This window comes from Eschrichtius robustus, chromosome 9 (genome assembly GCF_028021215.1).
Source record: "Eschrichtius robustus isolate mEscRob2 chromosome 9, mEscRob2.pri, whole genome shotgun sequence".
NCBI classification, from domain to species: Eukaryota; Metazoa; Chordata; class Mammalia; order Artiodactyla; family Eschrichtiidae; genus Eschrichtius; species Eschrichtius robustus.
In genome coordinates this window covers 31998889-32026293 of record NC_090832.1, presented here as the reverse complement: position 1 = coordinate 32026293, position 27405 = coordinate 31998889, and the positions used below count along the sequence as shown (strand labels likewise).

The 27405-nt window shown below is 39.9% G+C and overlaps 1 protein-coding gene across 12 annotated transcripts in view; it reads left to right on the top strand.

The window, feature by feature from the left end:
* AKAP7 (A-kinase anchoring protein 7) overlaps positions 1 to 27405 on the top strand; it is a 148682-nt gene that overhangs the window by 55836 nt on the left and 65441 nt on the right. For all 12 annotated transcript variants that reach the window (XR_011074925.1, XR_011074919.1, XR_011074924.1 and 9 more), the window contains exon 6: positions 13311 to 13423. Coding sequence is in view for 5 of the 12 variants with exons in the window: in XM_068550921.1 (XP_068407022.1) it covers positions 13311 to 13423 (113 nt within the window). In the remaining 7 variants the exon portion in view is untranslated. The remainder of the gene's footprint in view (positions 1 to 13310; positions 13424 to 27405) is intronic.

The following is a 27405-nucleotide window of genomic DNA, read 5'->3' as shown; positions in this document are numbered from 1 at the left end:
TGCTTTATTGTGGTGGTCTGGAACTGAGCCCTCAGAATCTCTGAGGCATGACCGTAATTGTTACGAATTCACAGTCTTCTTTAAACATGCATATGCTGGATTGTTGTCTTTTTGTTTAGGTTGCCTAGTATCTAAACTCTTCCCCACTATCTCTCATGTCAGATATGTGCTTTCACAGATTTTTCTTTTTGGTGTTACATGATCTTGCTTTGGCCCAGACTTTGAGTCAGAAGCTAGCAACCTGAGCTAAAAAGGACTGTGCAGAATCCATCGTGGGGATAGGTTGTGTCATCAGTGTCTAAGGCAGGTGACCGAGTTCTTGCCCTTTGTGTGTGTGCATGGCTTCAGTAATGCCGGCTGGGAGAGGTGGTGGCATCCCTGGACCTGTTATCCACTGTAATGTTGGACATCTTGGCCTCCTAGCCTTCCAGCCTGCAACTCTAGTCCTCTCAGTGTTATTATATAAATTCCTTTCCTGCTTAACTCAGCCAAAGTTGTCATCTGTTGCTTACAACTAAGAACTAGTGTTTTCTTGGTATTTTAATGGTCTATTGCTTAACCTTTTTTATTACCGTAGAAGAGAGAGGAAAAATCATATGGTGGCAGTGACTCACAGTGAAGGGTTTTAGGACATGCCCCAAATTTACAAACCGATCAAAACATCACATTTAGCACATACTAGCACTTGGTAGATATTACAGAAGTAAAATAACAAAGGAAGATTTTTGAAAATGTGATGGGATAATATTTTGAGATACCGAGTTTTAATCTGTGTGTTTCTTGTGTCCCTTCTTTAATGCCTAGCCCCCTCCAAGCAGTGGCACCTCAGCGCTCAGAAGAGAGAGAATACAGCAGAAAAAATAGAGAAAGGGCTTTGGGGTTTCAACAACAAAGGATAATGGTGTTTTTCCTGCCCTGATGCTAGAGAAGATTCCCTAGTTTGGGTGAAGGAGAGAGTCAGAGGCTAAGCTGGAGTGTGAATTCTTCTCCCTCCATCGTCCCATGAACGAAGCAACAGAAACACCCTAAGTCTGAGAGCAGAAGTGACCTGTGCTCTGTTTCTGAGACATGTCCATAGAGGTAGCAAAGCCAGAGTGGCAGTGGAGGTGAAGAGAGGATGATGTTGTGTGATGGAAGGCTGTATAGTATTCTCACCAGTTCCACCTTTGCACTGGGGAACTCTGCTTTTTCGTTGTGCTCAAGACTAGTGGAAGGGTGGTAAGGGGCCTCGGCTCCACTGAGTTTATGAGTTTGTGAGCAATAGAATGAAATCCTGTGTACCTGCGAGGGCACAGAAATTACAGAGAGTCATTGTATAGGGGAACAAGGGAGGATACAACTTCAAAAGCCAAGTCTGGTACATGTCTCAGGAGATGCCAGATGGTGACCCAGGACCCCAGTGCTCCCCTCCCGCCATCTTAAACACTGTGACACTCCATTTAGCTGTCTTTCCTTCAACTAATACATTTCCAGGGAAAGAGAGGAGCACTTTCAATCTCCTGAGACTCAATTGCTCCCACCAGGAAGACATGTATATTTCAGTTGAAATATTGATGAGTAAAGAAAGTTACTATCATACATAAATTTCCCTTGCTTAAAACCCTCAGAATTTCCCACCATACTTAGAATACAATCCAAAGGTTTTGCCATGCCTCGTAAGGCCCCTGCCCACTTTTCTAAACCCCTTTCCTACCTCTTCCCTGTTCCCCCGCTCATCCTGTTCCAGTTGACCTACCCTTTTTACTGCTTTTGGACTTACTAAGCACTTTTCACCATGGAAGCTCTTCCTTCTGCCATGAGCACCCTAGCTGCAGATACACACGTGATTCTCTTCTAGACCTCATCCAGGTGGCTTCTCAAATGTCTCATCTTCGGAGCAGGATTCCCAGACCACCTTCTCTGAAATAACAACCGCTTTTCTTCCACATCACTTTGTATACCCCTGCTGCTTTATTTTTCTTTGTATCACTTGTGGATACCCGGCATTGTGTATTTATTTGTTTGTGGCACCCAATATATTTGGATGCTCCCTGAGGGCTGGGGATTTATTTTGTCCATTGTATCCCCGGCACCCAGAACAGTACCTGGTGTATCTTTTATTTTTAAGGACACATTTCCTTGAAACATTAGATAATCTTTCAGTAGGCTCATGGTTTTGTTAGAAAAATTAGGACATATTTAGCCTTGATGAGAATTAGCTGAACTTAAAAGGGACAGCTTCTCACTGAATATTTATTTATTTATTTATATATCTTTATTGGAGTATAATTGCTTCACAATGTTGTGTTAGTTTCTGTTGTACAACAAAGTGAATCAGCTATAAGTATACATTTATACATATATCCCCCCATTGCCTCCCTCTTGAGCCTCCCTCCCACCTTCCCTATCCCACCCCTCTAGGTCACCACAGAGCACTGAGCTGATCTCCCTGTGCTATGCGGCTGCTTCCCACTAGCTATCGATTTTACACTGGGTAGTGTACATACGTCCATGTCACTCTCTCACTTTGTCCCAGCTTACCCTTCCCCGTTTGTGTTCTCAAGTCCCTTCTCCACGTCTGTGTCTTTATTCCTGCCCTGCCACTAGGTTCATCAGTGCCGTTTTTTTAGATTCCATATATGTGCGTTAGCATACGGTATTTGTTTTTCTCTTTCTGACTTACTTCACTCTGTATGACAGACTCTAGGTCCATCCACCTCAGTACAGATAACTCAGTTTCATTCCTTTTTATGGCCGAATAATATTCCATTGTATATATGTGCCACCTCTTCTTTATCCATTCATCTTTCGATGGGCATTTAGGTTGCTTCCATGTCCTGGCAATTGTAAATAGTGCTGCAGTGAACATTGTGGTACATGACTCTTTTTGAATTATGGTTTTCTCAAGGTATATGCCCAGTAGTGGGATTGCTGGGTCATATGGTAGTTCTATTTTTAATTTTTTAAGGAACCTCCATACTGTTCTCCATAGTGGCTGTATCAATTTACATTCCCACCAACAGTGCAGGAGGGTTCCCTTTTCTCCATACCCTCTCCAGCATTTATTGTTTGTAGATTTTTTGTTGATGGCCATTCTGACCAGTGTGAGGTGATACCTCATGGTGGTTTTGATTTGTATTTCCCTAATGATTCGTCACTGAATATTTAGATTGAATGTGGGGACTTCCCTGGTGGTCCAGCTGTTAGAACTCCACGCTCCCAATGCAGGGGGCCCGGGTTCGATCCCACATGCTGCAACTAAGAGCCTGCATGCCGCAACTAAAAGATACCGCATGCTGCAACTAAAGATCCTGAATGCCGCAACTAAGACCCAGCACAGCCAAATAAATAAATATATATATTTAAAAAATAGATTGAATATAGTCTTATTTGAGATTCAAAGGTATATTCTGTGTCCTATATTTTACCAGTTTCTTTCTTTTTTTTTTTTTTTGGACATTATTGGTGGGATTATTGCTACTGAAGGGACCCTATATAAGTTTTTTGATCATTGCTTTTCAAACTTTCTTTTTGGTAAGTATTGGAATCCTTTAAAAAAATGAAATGGTACTCAGAAGCTCAATGTGTAAAACAAGGGAACTTCTCTGACTGAACCAATGTGTTGTGGGCATGGTGGAAGGCAGCAGAATCCCCTGCCTTCCTCTTCCTCATTGAGTTGTTGAGGCAGCTTCTGTGCCCTTCCTTACTCCCAGGGTTCAAGCTGGGGTTTCAGCCAGCTTGAAGATGACAAGGGTAGAAGTTAGGGCACGTGGATCACAATTCCTTCTTAACTGCTAACAAGGAGTGTGACTTTGAACATCTTATGTTTCAGTTTTCTTATCTTTAAAATTGACTTATGTATTAGCCCTGATTTTAAGATAAAAGACCAAACGAAAAGTTTTTTACCAAAGGTCTTTGAAAGGGATGGATTTTTCACATGTGTGGCAAAGGAATCTCTCCTATTTGTGCATTCTACTATGATGCTTGTGCACTCATAGCAATGTTATATTGCTAATGTATTGTCATTTTGTTATTGTGCTTCTTATTTTTAAATCTTTTATTCAAAAGTAATACATGCTCATTGTAATCATTCATACAACATAAATATGTATAAAGAAAACATTACTATTCTCTTTTGCCTCTATTCAATCTCAACCTCCATTCTAAGGTATTCTATACTATTTTTCTATGCTAGTAAAAACATAAATATTTAGCATTTATTTTCTTTCTTTCTCTCTCTTTTAAACCATGAAATCATGTTATGGATATAGTAACCATGCAACTTGCCTGTTTTTGCTTAATAGATATCATGGATGTCTTTTCAGGTCAATATATGTAGCTCTAATTCATTCTTTTCATTATGATAGTTCTTAGTATGGCCCTATGGTAATTTAACAACCATTTCTTTATTGATGAAGGTTATTTCCAGTTTGTGATAATTCAAACAATGCTAAGTATCTTCTATATAGAATCTTATGTATTGGTACTTTTATTTATTTTTGTGTATTTTCCTAATATTGGAATTGCTGGTTCAAAATGCTTGTGCAGCTTAAATTTCAATAGTTACCTGCCCATATTATTTTCCATTGTGGTTGTGGTATAGCTGTCATTCCCTAACAGCCATTAGTTCTTCAAGTATCTTCTCTATCTCTTTCTCTCGTGCCTCTTTTTCAGGGACTCCACTTACACATGTATTTGGCAACCTAAGTTGCCTCACAGCTTACTGATGTTCTGTTCCTTTTTTTTTTTCTTATTTCTTTTTCTTCTCTGTTTTATTTTGGGTGGTTTTTTTAAAAAAAATTTTTATTTATTTATTTTTTTATTTATTTTTCGCTGTGTTGGGTCTTCGTTTCTGTGCGAGGGCTTTCTCTAGCTGTGGCAAGTATGGGCCACTCTTCATCGCGGTGTGCGGGCCTTTCACTGTCGCGGCCTCTCTTGTTGCGGGGCGCAGGCTCAGTAATTGTGGCTCACAGGCCCAGTTGCTCCGGGGCATGTGGGATCTTCCCAGACCAGGGCTCGAACCTGTGTCCTCTGCATTGGCAGGCAGATTCTCAACCATTGCACCACCAGGGAAGCCCCTTGGGTGGTTTTTATTGTTATGTCTTCAAGTTCACTAATTTTTTGTTCTGCAGTGTCTAATCTGTTCTTTTTGTTTTTTTTTTTCACACACACACACTGTATTTTATTTTTACAAGAGATAAATAGACTGACACCAAGCATTGTACATGGATGACCACAACAAAAGCAACAATGATTGCAATTACCAAACATGAAACACACTCATACTATGTCATAATATTGACATTCAGTCCAGTAATCCTCCACTGTAACAGCTCCTTTACTTTGCAGTGAAAATTGATTTGTATATTCTTTGCCTCTGAGTCCTTGTTGGATTTTTTTTTTTTTTAATTCAGACAGAAAGTCACAAAAATTATACTCATCCTCATCAGTTCACTCAGTCCCGTGTAATTAAATTTTTTTTTTTCATCTTGATCTTTTGTTAGCATTTTTATGAGTTCATCAGTTTTTCATCAGAGTTCTGAAAATGCTTATTCATTCAGTTCAGCAGTACAGTCAGTTACCAGAAACCTGTACTTGTCAGAGTCTTTTCCATGAATTTCTTAAAGATGAAACCCTTTTATAGGAACATATTTGCAAAAGCATCAGAGTACACACAGAACTGTCTGTAAATGACAAAAGACTTAAAAGTGACCACAGTTAAAAATTTGATGAAAGTTCATAATAATGCAGTTGACAAGAAAATTAGTTATTTCTGAGATATACATTTTAAGGTAATAACTAGGATTATGACTTATAACATTATACCAGAACATATAAGATTTTTAGAAATTTCATGTAATGTCTGAAACATTTATATTAACATATTTCCATACAAATAACCCAATGAAAGTTTAGTATTAGTTGTTTTGTTTGTTTTTTTATACTGCAGGTTCTTATTAGGCATCAATTTTATACACATCAGTGTACACATGTCAATCCCAATCGCCCAATTCAGCACAACACCATACCCACCCCACCGCAGTTTTCCCCCCTTGGTGTCCATATGTCCGTTCTCTACATCTGTGTCTCAACCTCTGCCCTGCAAACTGGCTCATCTGTACCATTTTTCTAGGTTCCACATACATGCGTTAATATACGATATTTGTTTTTCTCTTTCTGACTTACTTCACTCTGTATGACAGTCTCTAGATCCATCCACGTCTCAACAAATGACTCAGTTTCGTTCCTTTTTATGGCTGAGTAATATTCCATTGTATATATGTACCACGACTTCTTTATCCATTCGTCTGTTGATGGGCATTTAGGTTGCTTCCATGACCTGGCTATTGTAAATAGTGCTGCAATGAACATTCGGGTGCATGTGTCTTTTTGAATTACGGTTTTCTCTGGGTATATGCCCAGTAGTGGGATTGCTGGGTCATATGGTAATTCTATGTTTAGTTTTTTAAGGAACCTCCATATTGTTCTCCATAGTGGCTGTATCAATTTACATTCCCACCAACAGTGCAAGAGGGTTCCCTTTTCTCCACACCCTCTCCAGCATTTGTTGTTTGTAGATTTTCTGATGATGCCCATTCTAACTGGTGTGAGGTGATACCTCATTGTAGTTTTGATTTGCATTTCTCTAATAATTAGTGATGTTGAGCATCTTTTCATGTGCTTCGTGGCCGTCTGTATGTCTTCTTTGGAGGAATGTCTATTTAGGTCTACTGCCCATTTTTGGATTGGGGTGTTTGTTTCTTTAATATTGAGCTGAATGAGCTGTTTATATATTTTGGAGATTAATCCTTTGTCCGTTGATTCGTTTGCAAATATTTTCTCCCATTCTGAGGGTTGCCTTTTCGTCTTGTTTATGGTTTCCTTTGCTGTGCAAAAGCTTTGAAGTTTCATTAGGTCCCATTTGTTTATTTTTGTTTTTATTTCCATTACTCTAGGAGGTGGATCAAAAAAGATCTTGCTGTGATTTATGTCAAAGAGTGTTCTTCCTATGTTTTCCTCTAAGAGTTTTATAGTGTCCAGTCTTAGATTTAGGTCTCGAATCCATTTTGAGTTTATTTTTGTGTATGGTGTTAGGGAGTATTCTAATTTCATTCTTTTACATGTAGCTGTCCAGTTTTCCCAGCACCACTTATTGAAGAGACTGTCTTTTCTCCATTGTATATCTTTGCCTCCTTTGTCATAGATTAGTTGACCATAGGTGCGTGGGTTTATCTCTGGGCTTTCTATCTTGTTCCATTGATCTATGTTTCTGTTTTTGTGCCAGTACCATATTGTCTTGATTACTGTAGCTTTGTAGTATAGTCTGAAGTCAGGGAGTCTGATTCCTCCAGCTCCGTTTTTTTCCCTCAAGACTGCTTTGGCTATTCGGGGTCTTTTGTGTCTCCATACAAATTTTAAGATGATTTGTTCTAGTTCCGTAAAAAATGCCATTGGTAATTTGATAGGGATTGCATTGAATCTGTAGATTGCTTTGGGTAGTATAGTCATTTTCACAATGTTGATTCTTCCAATCCAAGAACATGGTATATCTCTCCATCTGTTGGTATCATCTTTAATTTCTTTCATCAGTGTCTTATAGTTTTCTGCATACAGGTCTTTTGTCTCCCTAGGTAGGTTTATTCCTAGGTATTTTATTCTTTTTGTTGCAATGGTAGATGGGAGTGTTTCCATAATTTCTCTTTCAGATTTTTCATCATTAGTGTATAGGAATGCAAGAGATTTCTGTGCATTAATTTTGTATCCTACAACTTTACCATATTCATTAATTAGCTCTAGCAGTTTTCTGGTGGCAGTTTTAGGATTCTCTATGTATAATATCATGTCATCCGCAAACAGTGACAGTTTTACTTCTTCTTTTCCAATTTGTATTCCTTTTATTTCTTTTTCTTCTCTGATTGCCGTGGCTAGGACTTCCAGAACTATGTTGAATAATAGTGGTGAGAGTGGACATCCTTGTCTCGTTCCTGATCTTAGAGGAAATGCTTTCAGTTTTTCACCATTGAGAATGATGTTTGCTGTGGGTTTGTCATATATGGCCTTTATTATGTTGAGGTAGGTTCCCTCTATGCCCACTTTCTGGAGAGTTTTTATCAGAAATGGGTGTTGAATTTTGTCAAAAGCTTTTTCTGCATCTATTGAGATGATCATATGGTTTTTCTTCTTCAGTTTGTTAATATGGTGTATCACATTGATTGATTTGCATATATTGAAGAATCCTTGCATCCCTGGGATAAATCCCACTTGATCGTGGTGTATGATCCTTTTAATGTGTTGTTGGATTCTGTTTGCCAGTATTTTGTTGAGGATTTTTGCATCTATATTCATCAGTGATATCGGTCTGTAATTTTCTTTCTTTGTAGTGTCTTTGTCCGGTTTTGGTATCAGGGTGATGGTGGCCTCATAGAATGAGTTTGGGAGTGTTCCTTCCTCTGCAATTTTTTGGAAGAGTTTGAGAAGGATAGGTGTTAGCTCTTCTCTAAATGTTTGATAGAATTCACCTGTGAAGCCATCAGGTCCTGGACTTTTGTTTGTTGGAAGATTTTTAATCACAGTTTCAATTTCATTGCTTGTGACTGGTCTGTTCATATTTTCTGTTTCTTCCTGGGTCAGTCTTGGAAGGTTATACCTTTCTAAGAATTTGTCCATTTCTTCCAGGTTGTCCATTTTATTGGCATAAAGTTGCTTGTAGTAGTCTCTTAGGATGCTTTGTATTTCTGCAGTGTCTGTTGTAACTTCTCCTTTTTCATTTCTGATTTTATTGATTTGAGTCCTCTCCCTCTTTTTCTTGATGAGTCTGGCTAATGGCTTATCAATTTTGTTTATCTTCTCAAAGAACCAGCTTTTAGTTTTATTGATCTTTGCTATTGTTTTCTTTGTTTCTATTTCATTTATTTCTGCTCTGATCTTTATGATTTCTTTCCTTCTGCTAACTTTGGTTTTTGTTTGTTCTTCTTTCTCTAGTTTCTTTAGGTGTAAGGTTAGATTGTTTACTTGAGATTTTTCTTGTTTCTTTAGGTAGGCTTGTATAGCTATAAACTTCCCTCTTAGAACTGCTTTTGCTGCATCCCATAGGTTTTGGGTTGTCGTGTTTTCATTGTCATTTGTCTCTAGGTATTTTTTGATTTCTTCTTTGATTTCTTCAGTGATCTCTTGGTTATTTAGTAACGTATTGTTTAGTCTCCATGTGTTTGTCTTTTTTACGTTTTTTTCCCTGTAATTCATTTCTAATCTCATAGCATTGTGGTCAGAAAAGATGCTTGATATAATTTCAATTTTCTTAAATTTACTGAGGCTTGATTTGTGACCCAAGATGTGATCTATCCTGGGGAATGTTCCGTGCGCACTTGAGAAGAACGTGTAATCTGCTGTTTTTGGATGGAATGTCCTATAAATATCAATTAAATCTATCTGGTCTATTGTGTCATTTAAAGCTTCTGTTTCCTTATTTATTTTCATTTTGGATGATCTGTCCATTGGTGTAAGTGAGGTGTTAAAGTCCCCCACTATTATTGTGTTACTGTCAATTTCCTCTTTTATGGCTGTTAGCAGTTGCCTTATGTATTGAGGTGCTCCTATGTTGGGTGCATATATATTTATAATTGTTATATCTGCTTCTTGGATTGATCCCTGGATCATTATGTAGTGTCCTTCTTTGTCTCTTGTAACATTCTTTACTTTAAAGTCTATTTTATCTGATATGAGTATAGCTACTCCAGCTTCCTTTTGATTTCCATTTGCATGGAATATCTTTTTCCATCCCCTCACTTTCAGTCTGTATGTGTCCCTAGGTCTAAAGTGGGTCTCTTGTAGACAGCATATATATGGGTCTTGTTTTTGTATCCATTCAGCCAGTCTGTGTCTTTTGGTTGGAGCATTTAATCCATTCACGTTTAAGGTAATTATCGATATGTATGTTCCTATGACCATTTTCTGAATTGTTTTGGGTTTGTTTTTGTAGGTCCTTTTCTTCTCTTGTGTTTCCCACTTAGAGAAGTTCCTTTAGCATTTGTTGTAGAGCTGGTTTGGTGGTGCTGAATTCTCCTAGCTTTTGCTTGTCTGTAAAGCTTTTGATTTCTCCATCAAATCTAAATGAGATCCTTGCCGGGTAGAGTAATCTTGGTTGTAGGTTCTTCCCTTTCATCACTTTAAGTATATCATGCCACTCCCTTCTGGCTTGCAGAGTTTCTGCTGAGAAATCAGCTGTTAACCTTATGGGAGTTCCCTTGTACGTTATTTGTCGTTTTTCCCTTGCTGCTTTCAATAATTTTTCTTTGTCTTTAATTTTTGCCATTTTGATTACTATGTGTCTTGGCGTGTTTCTCCTTGGGTTTATCCTGTATGGGACTCTCTGCACTTCCTGGACTTGGGTGGCTATTTCCTTTCCCATGTTAGGGAAGTTTTCGACTATAATCTCTTCAAATATTTTCTCTGGCCCTTTCTCTCTCTCTTCTCCTTCTGGGACCCCTATAATGTGAATGTTGTTGCGTTTAATGTTGTCCCAGAGGTCTCTTAGGCTGTCTTCATTTCTTTTCATTCTTTTTTCTTTAGTCTGTTCCGCAGCAGTGAATTCCACCATTCTGTCTTCCAGGTCACTTATCCGTTCTTCTGCCTCAGTTATTCTGCTATTGATTCCTTCTAGTGTAGTTTTCATTTCAGTTATTGTATTGGTCATCTCTGTTTGTTTGTTCTTTAATTCTTCTAGGTCTTTGTTAATCATTTCTTGCATCTTCTCAATCTTTGCCTCCATTCTTATTCCGAGGTCCTGGATCATCTTCACTATCATTATTCTGAATTCTTTTTCTGGAAGGTTGCCTATCTCCACTTCATTTAGTTGTTTTTCTGGGGTTTTTTCTTGTTCCTTCATCTGATATATAGCCCTCTGCCTTTTCATCTTGTCTATCTTTCTGTAACTGTGGTTTTTGGTCCACAGGCTGCAGGATTGTAGTTTTTCTTGCTTCTGCTGTCTGCCCTCTGGTGGTTGAGGCTATCTAAGAGGCTTGATGGGAGGCTCTGGTGGTGGGTAGAGCTGACTGTTGCTGTGGCGGACAGAGCTCTAATCCACTTTAATCCACTTGACTGTTGATGGGTGGGGCTGGGTTCCCTCCCTGTTAGTTGTTTTGCCTGAGGCAACTCAACACTGGAGCCTACCTGGGCTCTTTGATGGGGTTAATGGCAGACTCTGGGAGGGCTCATGCCAAGGAGCACTTCCCAGAACCTCCGCTGCCAGTGTCCTTGTCCCCACGGTGAAACAGAGCCACCTCCCGCCTCTGCAGGAGACCCCCCAACACCAGCAGGTAGGTCTGGTTCAGTCTCCCCCAGGGTCACTGCTCCTTCCCCTGGGTCCCGATGCGCACACTACTTTGTGTGTGCCCTCCAAGAGTGGGGTCTCTGTTTCCCCCAGTCCTGTCAAAGTCCTGCAATCAATTCCCACTAGGCTTCAAAGTCTGATTCTCTAGGAATTCCTCCTCCCGTTGCCGGACCCCCAGGTTGGGAAGCCTGACGTGGGGCTCAGAAGCTTCACTCCAGTGGGTGGACTTCTGTGGTATAAGTGATCGCCAGTCTGTGAGTCACCCACCCAGCAGTTATGGGATTTGATTGTACTCTGATTGCGCCCCTCCTACTGTCTCACTGTGGCTTCTCCTCTGTCCTTGGACGTGGGGTATCCTCCTTGGTGAGTTCCAGTGTCTTCCTGTCGATGATTGTCCAGCAGCCAGTTGTGATTCTGGTGCTCTCGCAAGAGGGAGTGAGAGCACGTCCTTCTACTCCGCCATCTTGGTTAATCTCCCTAATCTGTTCTTAATTCCGTCCAATTTATTTTTCTCAGACCTTGCAGTTTTAATCTCTATAAATTTAATTTGGGTCTTTTTTTTTTATAGTTTGCATGTCTGAACTTAACTTTCTGAACAGAAAGAATACAGTTATAATAACTACTTTGAAGCCCTTATTTGCTAATTCTAACATCTTTGTTAGTTCTGGGTCACTTTTGATGAATTAAGTTATCTTCTCATTGTGGCTCATATTTTCCTGTTTATTTATATGCCTGGTCATTTTTGATTAGATATCAGGCATTATAAATTTTACCTTGTTGGGTGTTGGATAATTTGTTTTACTATAATTATTCTTGGGCTTGGTTCTGGGACATAATTAAATTACTTGTAAACAGGTTTTTCCTTTGGCATCTTGCTTCTAAGATTTGTTAGGTGGGACTAGAGCAGTACCAGGCCAGAGCTAATTTTTCCTCTCCACTGAGGCAAGACCTTTAGATTACTCTGCCCAGTGTCCCATGAATCTTGAGGTTTTCCAGTCTGGCTGATGGGAACAGACAGAATTCCTAACCCTGGGTGACAGCTGGGCATGTTCTCCCTAATCCTTTGGAGTGTTTTCCAGCCTCTGGTAGTTTGCTCACACACACGTGCTGGTCAGTGGCTTAGCTGAATCCACTAGGGGGACCCTTTGCAGATCTCTGCAGTTTCCTCTCTGCAGGACTCACTTCTCTGGCACTCTGTCCCATGAGCTCCAGGTGCCTTGGTCTTCCTACTCTCTGCTCTTTTTTCTGAACCTAGTGTGATGACTGGGCTCCATCTGGGTTTCTCTTCGTTGAGCAGAGACCTAGACACCCAGGGACGTAAGCTGGACAATTGAAGGGCTTACCTTGTCTGTTTCTCATCTCTGAGGGATCACTGACCTTCACTGCCTGGTGTACAGTGTCTCGCAAACCATTGTTTCGTATACTTTGTCCTTTTTTTTGGTTGTTTTAGGTGGGAGGGTAAATCCGATTCCTGTTATTCTATCTTGGTTAGAAGCAGAAGTTTTAGATATGAGGGTTTACAGATAAGCTAGTCCTTTTTTTATACATATGGACACCACTGGGATATTGTGTGAAATCTGCATCATATCAGCCAAGAGTTATTTTATTTATTAAATGTTTCCTTGTCAAATTGTGGCTTTTGTGTGCTTTACCGAAAGTTTGACATCACTGCAGATTTAACTGTCGTAATATGTTTGTTATCATACATATTGTGTTTTTTCCTCTCTTAAAAAAAATCTCAAACCGGTTTGTAGTCTTCCTTATAAGAATTTGTTATCTTTTGAAATGCCATTTTTATGATTAAAGACTGCCATGTGTTACAGTAGCATTTTTTAAAATTTTAATTTTATTGGAGAATAGTTGATTTACAATGTTGTGTTAGTTTCAGGTGTACAGCAAAGTGATTCAGTTATACATATACATATATCCACTCTTTTTTAGATTCTTGTCTCATATGGTTATCATATGGTAGAATTTTTGTGCTTCTTTTTATTTTCTTCAGATGCTACAAAAAGGACATTTCAAGAAAAAGGTATCTTGGCAGGAGAAAGCAGAACTTTTAAGCCTCATTTGACCTTCATGAAATTGTCCAAAGCACCATGGCTCCGGAAGAAGGTCAGTGGACATTTTTCCTATAAGCCCTGTTTTGCCAGCCACACCAGCCCTGAGCATGGTTGGGGCATGAGGGGCATTTGTAGTGCTTTTCGGCACCCCTGCCACTATTGCTCCTGGAATTCCAAGTCAGTCTGGTTCCAATTCCCAAGGATGCTGAGTCGGCTCAAGAGCCTCCATGGGGGCCATGGAAGCTGTCCCCTCCTTTGCCACCGTGGCTATTAGCCTCACACTCTGACCATCACTTACTGTTGCTTCATCTGTTGCCACATCTGCTTCATCCCTTGAAAAGCCTTGGGGGCGGTGCCAGAGTTGTATTTCGCTGTGTTCTTTGCTTCTGGTTGTTTGCAGCCTGCTGCGCTCAAAGCTTTCTCCACTGGCCTGCATACACTGGTGCTGCTTCCTGAAGCTGTGTTCTTCAAGGTGGGACAAGCTCCCCCCACCCCCCACTACCCCCCCCCCCCCCCCCCCCGCCTTTACATAGCTCTTTCATGGTTTCCAAAAAGCCACCTTGCTCTTTCAGCAGTTGTCTCCATTGAGGGTGTGGAACCAAGTGTTCCAGGGACTGGGTAAGAGGGTAACAGAAGGGCTCCCCACTCCCCAGCTCAGTACTTAAAAGTACTTCTCCCTGAGAATGGTCGGCAGTACCACAGCCAGGGGACATGTCTTTTGACTTCCCCTATCTCAGGGTGACTTTCTGCCTTCCTAGGCCACTGCCTCCTCTCTCAGAGGTTGGAGTGACTTTGGACTTTTCTCTGGAGTCACGAGCAGTTCGCTTGGAATCCTAAGGGCACCCTTCCTTTTTTTTCCCATTTCAGCCTAGGGAGGTTCTCATGCACATTAAGACATCTGCTGACCTGCTCTGATGTACCAGAGTTTTGGAGATGGGCATGCAGATTAGTATTCGTTCCTGCTCTCCATGACCCTTTGCTGCAGTTAAGACTGATTTGCAGCTCTATAAATGAAGGTCATGTTTATTAGTAAGTAGATCTTTTTTCTAAATTCAACAGTTCGTATTTAATGTCTCTGTGCTCAGAAAGTCTTTTTGGTCCTGTAAAAACATGTGTTTGGGTGGTCGACCATCCTGTGGTTGAGTTTTCTACAAACTATTGTAAAAAATGCCCCCCCCCCAATATCTTGCATGTTTTTTTTTATAGCTATGCTCAAATTAAATAATAACTATATTAGGTACCATTCCAGAATATTTAGGTAAAATCGTTTGTGTAAATCATAGATTTTGGAATTAGGAATGATAACAACTGACAAAACCTGTAGACTGAAAGTTTACTTTTTTTACTCATTATCTTTCTTGTTTTGCTTTCAAATGGATTGTCCTCTTCCCAGTGGTATCAAACTTAATCACAGAATGACAAATCAGTGGTGAAGGTAATACCCACTTTTCAAAATGTTTCTGTCTTTATAATATTAACTTTGAAATGAGAGCACCCAAGGACGTTTATCAAAGGGACGTTTAAATTAACTCTAGGATTTGTATTTCAACATTTCAGACTGCATGCATTTTAAATGATTTCTTGGCAGTTGATTTCATGGAATCTGCTCCTTTACTTTATAGAAAAGGGATCTGAGACTTAGAAGTTAAGTGACTGAAATGAGATCACATCGTCCTCAGTTGCAGAGCCCCGTCCAGAATCCCTCTTACCTCATTCTCAGTCTCATCTTCTTCCCTCCCACTTGCCAAGTCCTGTCCATCCAGTTTCATTTCTCTATGTGGGGAGCTCCTTGGTCCGAATCCTACTAATTCAACAACTGTTTATCAAGTGCCTACTATGTGTCAGACACTGGGTGCTGGGCATAGAGTGATGATCAAAATAGAAACAGTCCCTGCTTGAAGACTGTATAAAATCTAAATCAGGTTGCGTTTTGTTTTGATTAGAATGTTAATCTTTGGAAAATAAACTAAGATCTTACTGTCTTTCAGAAAGCCAAATAAGAATATTTGCCTTTAATTTGTGGAATCACTCTGTTCCTATTTACTATTATGATGGTTAGTGTTTCTGAATGCTTAAGAAAATATGTCTTAAACTTTGGGATTCATGAGTCACCTGGTGTACTCGTTGAAGCTGCAGATTTCCGTTCTCTAAGTTCAGATCTGGAATTGGGCCTAAGACCTTGGCTTTCATTCAGTACGTGTGACAGGGGTTCTGATCCAGATGGTCTGAAGAGTAGTATACTTTGAGATGTACAGGCTTAAATAAATAGCCAGTATTTTCTTTTTTTTTGTTTTTCATCTTTTTTGGAGTATAATTGCTTTACAGTGTTGTGTTAGTTTCTGCTGTACAGCAAAGTGAATCAGCTATATGTATACATATATCCCTATATCCCCTCCCTCTTGAGCCTCCCTCCCACCCTCTCTATCCCACCCCTCTAGGTCATCACAAAGCATCGAGCTGATCTCCCTGTGCTATGCAGAGCCAGTATTTTCTTTGTGCAGCAAATCAGTGGGTCCACTGTAAAAGTTAAAACCAATATGAAAAGGTGGCATACACATCAGTAGATTTTTATTATGCTTTGTGGTTTGGAATGCAGATTATTTTAAAATATGTGACTCTATAGTTTCTTAACTTTTTTTTACATTTCCAGCTGTCTATTTTCCTCTTAGCACTAATTCTCTTCTGGGTTTTCATTCTGGGTCCACTCATTTACAAGGGTGAGACAGACCATTGATAAAGTCAATAGTGGAATGTATTACCAGCATTCAGTTTACTTAAGATTGATAATGAAATAAAAAGGGAGAGAGAGAGAGAGGGGTGTGGAATACTTTTTTTCACTCATATTAAGAAGTTTGTCTCATTTCAAGTACTTGTTATTTTAAAAGTTATTTTAATTACAGAAGTGCTAGATGAATATATGCTCACTGTAAAAAAATCCAAATATTGATACATACAAACCTACAGAGTGAAAGATACATTTTTTTCCCTCATCACCAACCTCCCACTCCCTTCCTCCCAATATAATTTCTCTCTCTTAGGTACCACTACTAGTATATCCTCCTGACCTTTTCCTATACACTACCAACATATATTGAAACTCTCCTTCAAATTTCTTGATATGGAACTTCCTCTGCTACAGCATGGTAATTCTGGTTCCCAAGCTAGAGAACTAAGTTCTCTAACTGAGATTCTGGGAAACATAAGAGTTTTTTGGATAATTATATATTTTTCTAACACCAGGAGGCAATTAATCAATGTGTTAATTTTACATCTCTTAGTTTCATAAAATTCTAGTGGGATATATCACGTAAGAGAGTATTAACAGTAGTTTATTTATTTTTTTGACTGCGCCATGCGGCTTACGGGATCTTAGTTCCCTGACCAGGGATTCAACCCACGCCCTCAGCTGTGAAAGCATGGAGTCCTAACCACTGGACCACCAGGGAATTCCCTTGAAAGTAGTTTTGTGTATCGTAAAGCTATTTTGATTATCACTGTGTTTTCAAAGTTGTAGTTTTTTAAATCAAATGAATGAAGCCTCAGAGAATCTTATTAAATTGCTTTGTCTCTGAAAGAATAGCTAAAATTTATTTATTTGTATAACTTCTTTAGAGTATATTTGTTTCACATGGTTAGACTACTACTTGTTTAGGTCAGTGCTTTTTTTTTTTTTTTTTTTTTATAAATTTATTTATTTTATTTATTTATTTTTGGCTGTGTTGGGTCTTCGTTGCTGGGCGTGGGATTCTCTACTTGCGGTGAGCGGGGGCTACTCTCCGTTGCGGTGCACGGGCTTCTCATTGCGGTGGCTTCTCTTGTTGCAGAGCACAGGCTCTAGGCACGCGGGCTTCAGTAGTTGTGGCACGTGGGCTCAGTGGTTGTGGCTCGCGGGCTCTAGAGCACAGGCTCAGTAGTTGTGGCGCATGGGCTTAGTTGCTTCGCGGCATGTGGGATCTTCCCAGACCAGGGCTCGAACCCATGTCCCCTGCATTGGCAGGCGGATTCTTAACCACTGCGCCACCAAGGAAGCCCTAGGTCAGTGCTTTTTTACAGTGCATTCTTTTGGATTTATTTTTGACATTGAGTGACGTTGTATTTCTGTGATTTGAACATTGCAGAAACTGGTTGGTTCGAAGTGTGTGCTAACACTTGGTGGCAGAAGAAGACCAGTTTCAAATCAAACATGCATCTTAATGCAGATCCGGATTCGTCAAGAAATAAATGCAGTCTTTTCATGGATAGATCAGTTGTTTTTAAGCAAGAATTATTTTCTGGGCTTCTTAGATATCTTTCCTGAGTTATGACTCTTTCAAATTACTAATGTAGCACTTAAAATAAACGCTATAGGTTATTAAATTGGTTCTGGTGTTGGTTGCACAAGTCTGTGAATATACTAAAAACCATTGAATTGTGTACTTTAAATGGGAGAATTGTATGATATATTATCTCAATAAAGTGGTTTATAAAAAAAAAAGGTATAGGTTATTAATCGGCACTTCCTTATAGAATAGCTTTTCACAGAGTCAGACAGTGAGAGAACTTTAGAATGAAAGAAATGATCCTTGAAATTGTTCGCTCCCATTGTCACTTAGACTGGTTTGGTTTGAGTGCAGAATTCGATATGCACATAGCAAGGGCAGAGGGGTGGTTATTGGACCATATGATGATGAGGTTGGGAGAATTAGGGATGAAGATATGTGGCAGGCATCAGTGGGAGTGGAAATGGGTAGTGGAAAAGAAGAGTGTGTGGATGAAAATTCTGTTCTGATGGTACAACTAAAAGGAAAACCCAGTCCCTGAGTTATTTGGTGATTGGATATACAGGACCAAGATTGTAATTAAAAATTGGCCAAATTCCAACTTTCTTCTACATCCTTCCCCAGCTAGGACTCTCTGCTGTCATCTTTCCTTACCTACAACCAATTATTATTTATTAATTTATCTCTCAGGTCGCACGTTTTCTCTGGATTTTGGTAACTGGCCTGGTGTAATTTGGCTGCCACGCCTGTTCCTGGGTCTGCATGGTAATGGGCCTTTATAAACCATTTGAAAACTCAGGAGTACTGACTATTCCTTCTCAAAGGAGTCTCTGTAATACATTGGAAGGAGCTTGAGTTTTCTTGTTTTATCTCTGTTGGTTAGCCCTGGACAAAACCTCATTACCTTTCTTTTTTTTTCATAAATTTATTTATTTATTTATTTATTTTTGGGTGTGTTGGGTCTTCGTTTCTGTGCGAGGGCTTTCTCCAGTTGCGGCAAGCGGGGGCCACTCTTCATTGCGGTGTGCGGGCCTCTCACTGTCGCGGCCTCTCTTGTTGCGGGGCACAGGCTCCAGACGCGCAGGCTCAGTAGTAGTGGCTCACGGGCCCAGTTGCTCTGCGGCATGTGGGATCTTCCCAGACCAGGGCTCGAACCCGTGTCACCTGTATTGGCAGGCAGATTCTCAACCACTGTGCCACCAGGGAAGCCCTCATTACCTTTCTGGACCTCTGTGCTCATAGTGAAAGCAGGCGCTTGGTCTTAATGACTCTTGACTCCTGGGCTCTTCTGACATGCCTTATGAGGCAAGCATTATGACCAAATAGGCTAATTTGGCTTGACATGGAGAATTTTTTTTAGACTGTAGATTAGCTTTCTTGTATGCATGGAAGGAAAATGACAAACAGGGGGAAAGGTCTTTAAGTACTGGTAGGAGTATGGTGGCAATCTTGCTACCTCTCCTCCTGGAAAACCTACAGAACAGTAAAGACAATTGGGAACATATCACAGACTACATTTTTAGTGAAACTGGGAGATAGAGAAATCTATAAATGCCAAATCATGTGCAGGTGTGGCCAGGAAGCATCTGGGCCAGTAGGACTTGTGTGAGAAGCTACTTCCAGGTGGGAAAGGCTGTGCAGGGAGGAGCAGGCCTATTGGTGAGAGAGCTCAGAAGTCGTCCGCAGATTTTCACTCCCAGTGGGTGAGTGCTCCACTGTAAGGAGGCACGGAAAATGTCAAAAGGGGGCCAGAGGGGCTGAGTCTCGGTAGGTACCACCTTCAGAAAGGGAGGGGAGTGGCTTCAGGGCGGGTATTAGAGAGGCTGAGCAGGTCGCTTTCACAGGGACCCTTATTGTGAAGAGTAGCCCATCACTGTAGCAGAAGAGGCCCTGCCAGACTGCACTGCCACTGTCTTCTCTCCTTCCCTGAAAGAAGACACCCTAGGTGCCCTTAGTATCAGTGAACTTTTATTATTCCAGACAAAAGCTGGCCTTAGAAATATCCTTGGTACAAGATAAAGCAGATTGTTTCAGTAACCTGTTCCCAAATCTCCCAATGCCAAATGACTTAATCACAATTTTTAGTTGTTTTTGAGTCTCTTTTCATACTATCAGGTGCACTTAGATTTAAGGCTATAGTATGGAATTCTCTTTGGATTTTTCTTAGTTAAAAATCACACATTTTGTTTTAATGTGTTTTTGTTTTAAACTAAAAATTCAGTGAAATCTGCTGTGAGATGGAATTGTAATTTCTTCTGAGATTCTAGGTGCTATTAGTCAACTGTGTCATCTGTTGTGTGTCCGTGCACTATCTATAGCAACTGACTTCAGTTTTGTTTTGAATGCATTTTTCAACTTCATGCTGTTCTGTTGTCTGTTTCCATATATTGAAAAAAACTAAATAAGTATGCTTATAATTGTTTAAAAATCGGAAATATCTACAAAGGTAGACTAAATGTTCATTTGTAACCTTTCAGTAATTTATACGTCTTTGAATAGTGAAACATATAGAAAATAATAAGCAGAAAGTGAAATTAGTTTTAAGGAAGAATTCTGGGAATTGATTAATGTCAGAATACCAAAATGGCTCCTGGTTGACCCTCATTCTGTTAGAGATTTTGAAAAATTTGAAAACCCTAGAAGAAATGACACAGTCAACCTAATAATAAGTCTGTGCAAAGTGGAATGGAGATTTGAAGTAAGTATCTTCATTGACATTTCCTGAAAATTTTCTCTCAGAACATTTCTCAGGATTTTATGTGAGGTAAGGATTCTGTGATCAAATGCGTGCTAGCAGTGATGGGTTAAATAAAGTTAATCTGGGTCTTTATTTCAGGACTTCTTAGGATCTCTGAAACGTGAATGTTTAGTGTGAATCTTAAGAGCTTACAGCAACAAAGGTTTAGTTTTTGCCTCTGGACACGGGTCATCTGTGGCTCTGGTCCATGTTGTCTTTATTCAGGGTTTTGGCCGAGCAGCTTCCGTTTAGGACTTTGCTGGTCTTTGGCAGAAGGAAAAGAGATGGTGATTCACAAGCTGAAAGCTTCTGCTAAGAAGTGACACACGTCATTCCTGTTCACATCTTATTGGCCAAAGCAGGTCATGTGGTCCCTTCTGAGTTCAGCAGAGCAGGAGGTGTAACCCGTGTGCAGAAAAGGACCCACCAGAAGGGCAGTGAATATTTTGAACAGTTATACATTCTACTTCAGCATCGTTTCCCAGATGTAGTTGATCAGTGTGGCCTTTTTTCATCCATCGTGTTGTAGCACTAGTGTTCGGCAGCATACGGTTTAGGAAATGCTGATCGTGATAACTCAGGCTTAAATGTTACTTTTGCTTCAAATGTACAGATTCCGTGGACATTTTTACTTATTTTCTAGCACTTGTATCCACAGGCAAATTTCTGATTTAAGTGTAATTTAAGAAACAGAGTTTTAGAGCTGGCATTAAAAGGTGCAACAATGAAGTATTCAGGGTAATTAGAATTGCATGGGTTTGCCTTAACCGTATTCAAATATAAATATTCTCTGTCTCAACTATTACCATTAGTGATGGGAAAATTTTTTTCTCAAGTCATTTTTAGACATTTTGAGATCTCTCTAGATTTCATTTTTCTAGTCAAGGACAGAATGGAGCATAATGATCTTGTACGAAACTGGCAAGCCCTGTAATAGGTTGATTATGGTTAAAGGCAAAATGGAACATCTGATCAAGAAAATGTAAACTTTATTCCAAAATGGTGTTGATGTAAAATTAGCTTGTTTAATAGGTAACAGCTAATTTCCAACCCACGTGAACAGTCACATAGAAGCAAACCAGCTAAAATTATTTGAATGGCAGTGAGATTTTCTCTACCACTGCAAAGAGTGCCCAAGCTCACTGGCCAGTCACCTCTTGTTAACTATAATTAACTGCAAAATAAAAGAAGGTAAAGCTGTATTTTTCTTGCGAGCCCCATTTAGATTTGAGGGGAAGGTAAGGTTGCAATCCAAAACGATAACTAGTTTACGTTGGAATTATATTTCCATTCCTAAGTATGAGCTGATTTATTTTGACCATTCATTCGAATCTTATTCTCCCAAGGAGAGGTACCTTAAAAATAGAATAATACTAAATTGCTCAGTTCTTCTAATTGATTACTCCTGTAAATTGCTCAGTTCTTCTAATTGATTACTCCTGTAAATTAAAGAAAAAAATGTTATTGGTCTCTTTGCCAGGGCAAAACTTCACATTAACTGTAGTTAAGACCTAACAAATCTAGCTCATATTGCCTGAGGGATTAGCCACCCTTGACTAGAGGAACTCCAGCTTGGTTCCTGCAGTCAGTGTTCTTTCTCTATAACCTACCTGATAGCAGCATTTTTAATTGTTAGTAAACATTGTGACACCATTTTGGAGACCCATCTTTAAGGCCTTCTAAGTACAACTGTGTCTTTACACTGCCCTCAAGCTGATGGCCAGAGTGTGAAAGTACTTTTCTTCCTTCCTTGGCTATGGCCTTCCCCACAGCTGAATTTGACTACAACAATTTGTTACATAACATTATTTAGACCAGAACATTTCTTTCAGAGTGATTTCACATTTGTCTTCAGCACTACTGTGGGATCTTTTTTTTTTTTTTCTAATTAATTGATTTATTTGTTTTTGGCCGAGTTGGGTCTTCGTTGCTGTGTGCGGGCCCTCTCTAGTTGCGGCAAGCAGGGGGCTACTCTTCGTTGCGGTGCGCGGGCTTCTCATTGCGGTGGCCTCTCCCATTGTGGAGCACAGGCTCCAGACGTGCGGGCTTCAGTAGTTGTGGCACATGGGCTCAGTAGTTGTGGCACGCAGGTTCCAGAGCGCAGGCTCAGTAGTTGTGGCGCACGGGCCTAGTCGCTCCGTGGCACGCGGGATCTTCCTGGACCAGGGCTCGAACCTGCGTCCCCTGCATTGGCAGGCAGCTTCCCAACCACTGCACCACCAGGGAAGCCCACTACTGTGGGATCTTAATCAGCCATTACCTGGGAGAATGTTCTGTGACTTTCTCTAGTGGCCCTGCACCTTTAGCAGCATCCTCTTCCTATTCATACCCATTCTGTTTTTCATGACTTGGTCCCTTTGGATTCCATCTTGCTCCTCACCCTCCCTGACCTATCCCGATAATCAGAGAATGGGGGCTTCCCTGGTGGCGCAGTGGTTGAGAATCTGCCTGCCAATGCAGGGGACACGGGTTCGAGCCCTGGTCTGGGAAGATCCCACATGCCGCGGAGCAACTGGGCCCGTGAGCCACAATTACTGAGCCTGCGCGTCTGGAGCCTGTGCTCTGCAACAAGAGAGGCCACGATAGTGAGAGGCCCGCGCACCGCGATGAAGAGTGGCCCCTGCTCGCCGCAACTAGAGAAAGCCCTCGCACAGAAACGAAGACCCAACACAGCCATAAATAAATAAATAAATAAATAATAATTTAAAAAAAAAATCAGAGAATGGTAAACAGAGGACTTTGTGCTCTTGAACTTCCAGTGCAAATATTTCTAGAACTTAATTAAAAGGAATCAAGTGGGGGGAGTAATCACCTGGGAATTAGCTGAATGGATAGGGAAATCATGTCAGACATACCTCCCAACAGATTGTAACTTTCTATCACACGTATCCCTACTGGCATGTGCCTAAACTGTACAAAGTAGGGATGAGGTAGACGTGCAGGCGATGGTGTCAGGTTTGGCTGGTCTAGCTTTCCTGGGTGATGAATGTACTGGGTAGAGCAGAAGAGCAAATGGAATATGCCAGTGTATATGATCTTTGGCATACTATCATCCTAAGATTCCTTGCTTCTTGTTAACTTTTCTATTTTTATTTTTATTTATTTTTTGCCTACTAAACCCATTGCTTATTTTATTAGTCTAGAAGTGCTTCTGAAATTTTGAAGAGATTCTTAATTTTTAAAATCTCTAAAAATTACTGGCTGGTGTGTTATCTTTTTTTTTTTTTACTGTACTTTTTGGGAAGCAGTATGTAATTGAATGTTCGTATATTATGCTGACTATGAGTCCAGTAGAGAAACTATGTAATCCTTTTAATTTTGTATTTCAAGAGTACACCAAAGGGTGATTTCACAATTAAATGTTAGATTAAGTTTGAAATGTGGTCAAAAGAAAGATTCCAATTGCATGTTATATATAAAATTATTTTACATAGCAATCTGTGTCACATTGAAAAAGAAAATCTATGAATACATTTCTTGCTCTACCTGGAGAGAAATATTCATTTTGAAATTGGTTTAAGGGCTACACGTGATTCCCAGGATATATGTTTAATGACTGTTCTATATCCAATTATTGTGTTTTTTTCTCCCCTAAATCTCCTTTTATCTAATATGATATCCAGGGAACGTTTCCAACCAAGTGAGTGAAAAGGCTTGTATTGGTGGGCACCTTTCTTGCTTGCCCCATTTCCTACCCTATAGCACACTCAGTGTGAACCTTGGTGTCATTATTTCTTTCCCATTCCTTAGCTTAGTTCTTGTTGGGATGCCTTCCTGTTAGGAAGGGGCTTTGTCCTAAGTGGTGTGCAGGGAATATGCCCAGGCAGTTGAAAGAGGATGAGTTAGGGGAAGTAAGATGTTCTCTGAGAATGAAGGGAGGGAGGAAGGAAGAATGTTGATGGGAGGGGAGTCAAGGAAATTGATTAATTCATAAGAAAGTGGGAAAAGAAGAAAGTACTAGATGCATAGGAGCCGAATGAGCTACAGAAACGCTCTAGGTGTTTCTTGCTTAACATTAAGTGCTGTACTTAGTGATGTCTATGGATGCATTTATAATATTTTGTCAATGTACAGTCCCTGCTACACTGTCTAGGTATTCAACTCTCATTTAGGTTGAACCTGAGGCTATAGTTTGGTCTGAAATTCTGTCTGTGGATAATCCAACCAGTTTACATGAATGGTTCCATGCTTCTGACCTCTAGGCTATAAAAGCAGAATGGATTCAACCACAGTATAAGTATGTTGCAGTATATAGGCCAATGTTATAGGCCGAGTTAAAATTGTTCGTTAGGATTTTTCTGTGAACTTATTTCTGCATGTGCTTCTGCAGAACGCTTCACTGTCCCCTTTCATTGTTGAGATCCTGAGAATGTTTTGCATCAGTGGCTTGCTGGCATTACTTAATGTGGAGAGAACTATTGATTAGAAGGGAAAGCTATTGCAATGAAGGAGGAAAACAGATTAAGTTATGTGTATAGCTCGTATTTGGGGAGAGATTTGGTGAGGTGGGGGATATCTTATGTTTTATCTTTAGTTGATAGAAATAAATGGTTAAGTGGGTGAATTCAGGAGGACATGTCATTATTTGCTCCAAAAACCAAAATATTAAGAAAACAGATGTGATGGGGAGGAGCAAGCTGTAGTTTGTTTACACTTGAGTGACCTCAGGCTGCGTTGAGCCAGGAACACAGCTGGAGTTTGATCAAGGGGAGTTGAGGGTCCAGCTGAGATTGGGCTATCAAGGAAGCATTCTTGGATGCCTGAGTTATGAGGCTCTTTGTTTCACTGGAATGAGAAAAGCCACACACAAATATCATAAACAGTTATATGGCCAAACAGCTCCTGATTTCTTACGCTATACTTGAGAAAGCTTGAGGAGGAATTGCGGTTTGCTAAGTAGACAAAGAATGAGCTTATATGGGAACAGTCTGTGTTGTAAATAAAGGTATTGAAACATCCCTGTGCTTGTTGCATTGAGTCTGCGGCCTTGAGAACTTCCTGGTTGCCATAAACATGTTCTCTCCCAGTTAACATGTCGTTAGTCAGTATAAATGAGCTACATGTTTGTGGACCAAATTCATGTTTCTTCCTCTGTTCTTTTTGAGGCCAGCACCTCATGGAAGGAAACTCCAGGCCCAGGAAACAATATAGCATATTCTCTTGGTGCTTTTTGTGAAGTGGCTTCTGCTACCAGGAGTTGTCTTATCACCTGCCCTCTGTGACAGCTTTCCTTGTCACTTGATAACCCCAAGAAGCCTCCAGCTCTTCTCAGTGTTAGGACAGAGAGAAGGAGGTGTCAACAATAGATTAAAAATATAGCTCTAGCAGCTTTGTTTCTACTTATTATTTGCTGAAAGGTGCAATATTGTAAATGTTAGATATAGTGCTAGGGTAAAGAGTTTCTACTTTTTCTTTCTCTAAAGCCTCAAGATTAAACAAAACAGTAGTGCTAAAAGCAAGTATATAAATGGATTAAGAGGATGACCTCTTTCAAAAGCCTTATGAGCCTTTTGAAAAGCCTCAGAAAATGAGATGCGTAGATGCTCCGGCGTAAGGTAAAATGAAGAATTGAGAAATACTGGATACTCAGACAGTTGGTTTAAAAAACGCAGATAATCTCTGCCAGTATTTTAGTTGATTATTTGCATATTTGCAGTATAAGAAGAGTTCTTTTTATAGGCTGGATTATTTGGGTAATTTTTACTATGTGGAAGTAGCATCTATGAATTCTTTCTCATCTCCCTTTATGAAATTCATTTACTGTGGACATATAATTATCACTATTTATTAATACTAATGCACATATTAAATGCAGGTATTTTAGATGCTAGAGATTCTCCAAGTAATTTTCACATTGGTTTTAGAAATATGATAGTATATATGATTATATCTTAAGAATGATTAATATTCTTAGAACTTTAGTATTTTAAATAGTGAAAGAGCTTGAATATTATCATTCTGTTCTTTTCAATTTATCTGTATTCTCCACTTATCCTGAATCTGAATCCAAGCTCTACTTCTTATTAGCTGTGTGTCCTTCGGTAAGTGACCTGATTTCTCTGTGACTGTTTCCTTATCTGGGGATAATAATGGTACTAATCTTATAGGGTTATTGCAATTATTAAACAAGTTAATAAGTTCTTAGAGCAGTGCTTGTACATAGTAAATACTATGTAAGTATTTTCTATTATTGTTAAACTGATGGTAGAAAGAATCATTTTTTTCAGATTGGTACAAAGCAATGAGCAAAGTACAACTGTTTTTTCTGTTTTCCATCACTTGTTACTTTTTCATCTCTGAAGTTACTGACAGGCACCAAGGAGGGTGTCAGGGCCCCAGGCAGGTAGGAAATGGGCATTGCTGGACAGAGGGTCGAGGCAGAGCCCAGGCCCACAGGCTGGCCGAGAGCTGCAGGAGGAGATGGGAAGGCTTCAAGGCAGTTCTCACTCGGGGGTGCTGGGCACTGGCTCTCAAACCACCATGTTATTCTAGAGAACATTAGCTGTGTGGTAAAGACTCCTCGTCTCTTTCCATCCCTGTCAAGAACAGACTTGGGTGGAATTGAGCCTGAATGGGAAGTGTCTCCATTTTCCCCACTGAGGGGGGCTGAAGGAGGACTGCAGCCAACAAGGAGGTCATCAAGTGTCTGTATCAGGAGAAAGATGGAAATAAAACAGTACAAGTAAGAGTGAAAAATGTAGTTTTGCTGAGAGACAGAGTCATTAAGAATCGTAAAGTAAGATTTGCTTCAGGGAAGCCCCTTGTCAATATAATCTTTTTATCACTTTGAATCACCAGTATGTAACTTTTCACTAGGATGACTATTCATCATTAAAAATAATTTTAGTTTTTTAACCAATATCGTATCACTAAAGATATGTAGCTTTTTTCCACTTATGAAAATGAGTGTAAAAGATTACCATTCCTCTTTAATCAGCTGATGCCCAAAATGACAGGCCAATTTGGTTTGGCTCTTAATTTGCATCCTGAATTTTGGTTTCATGCCATTATCACAGGAAACATACATTTCTTTCATAG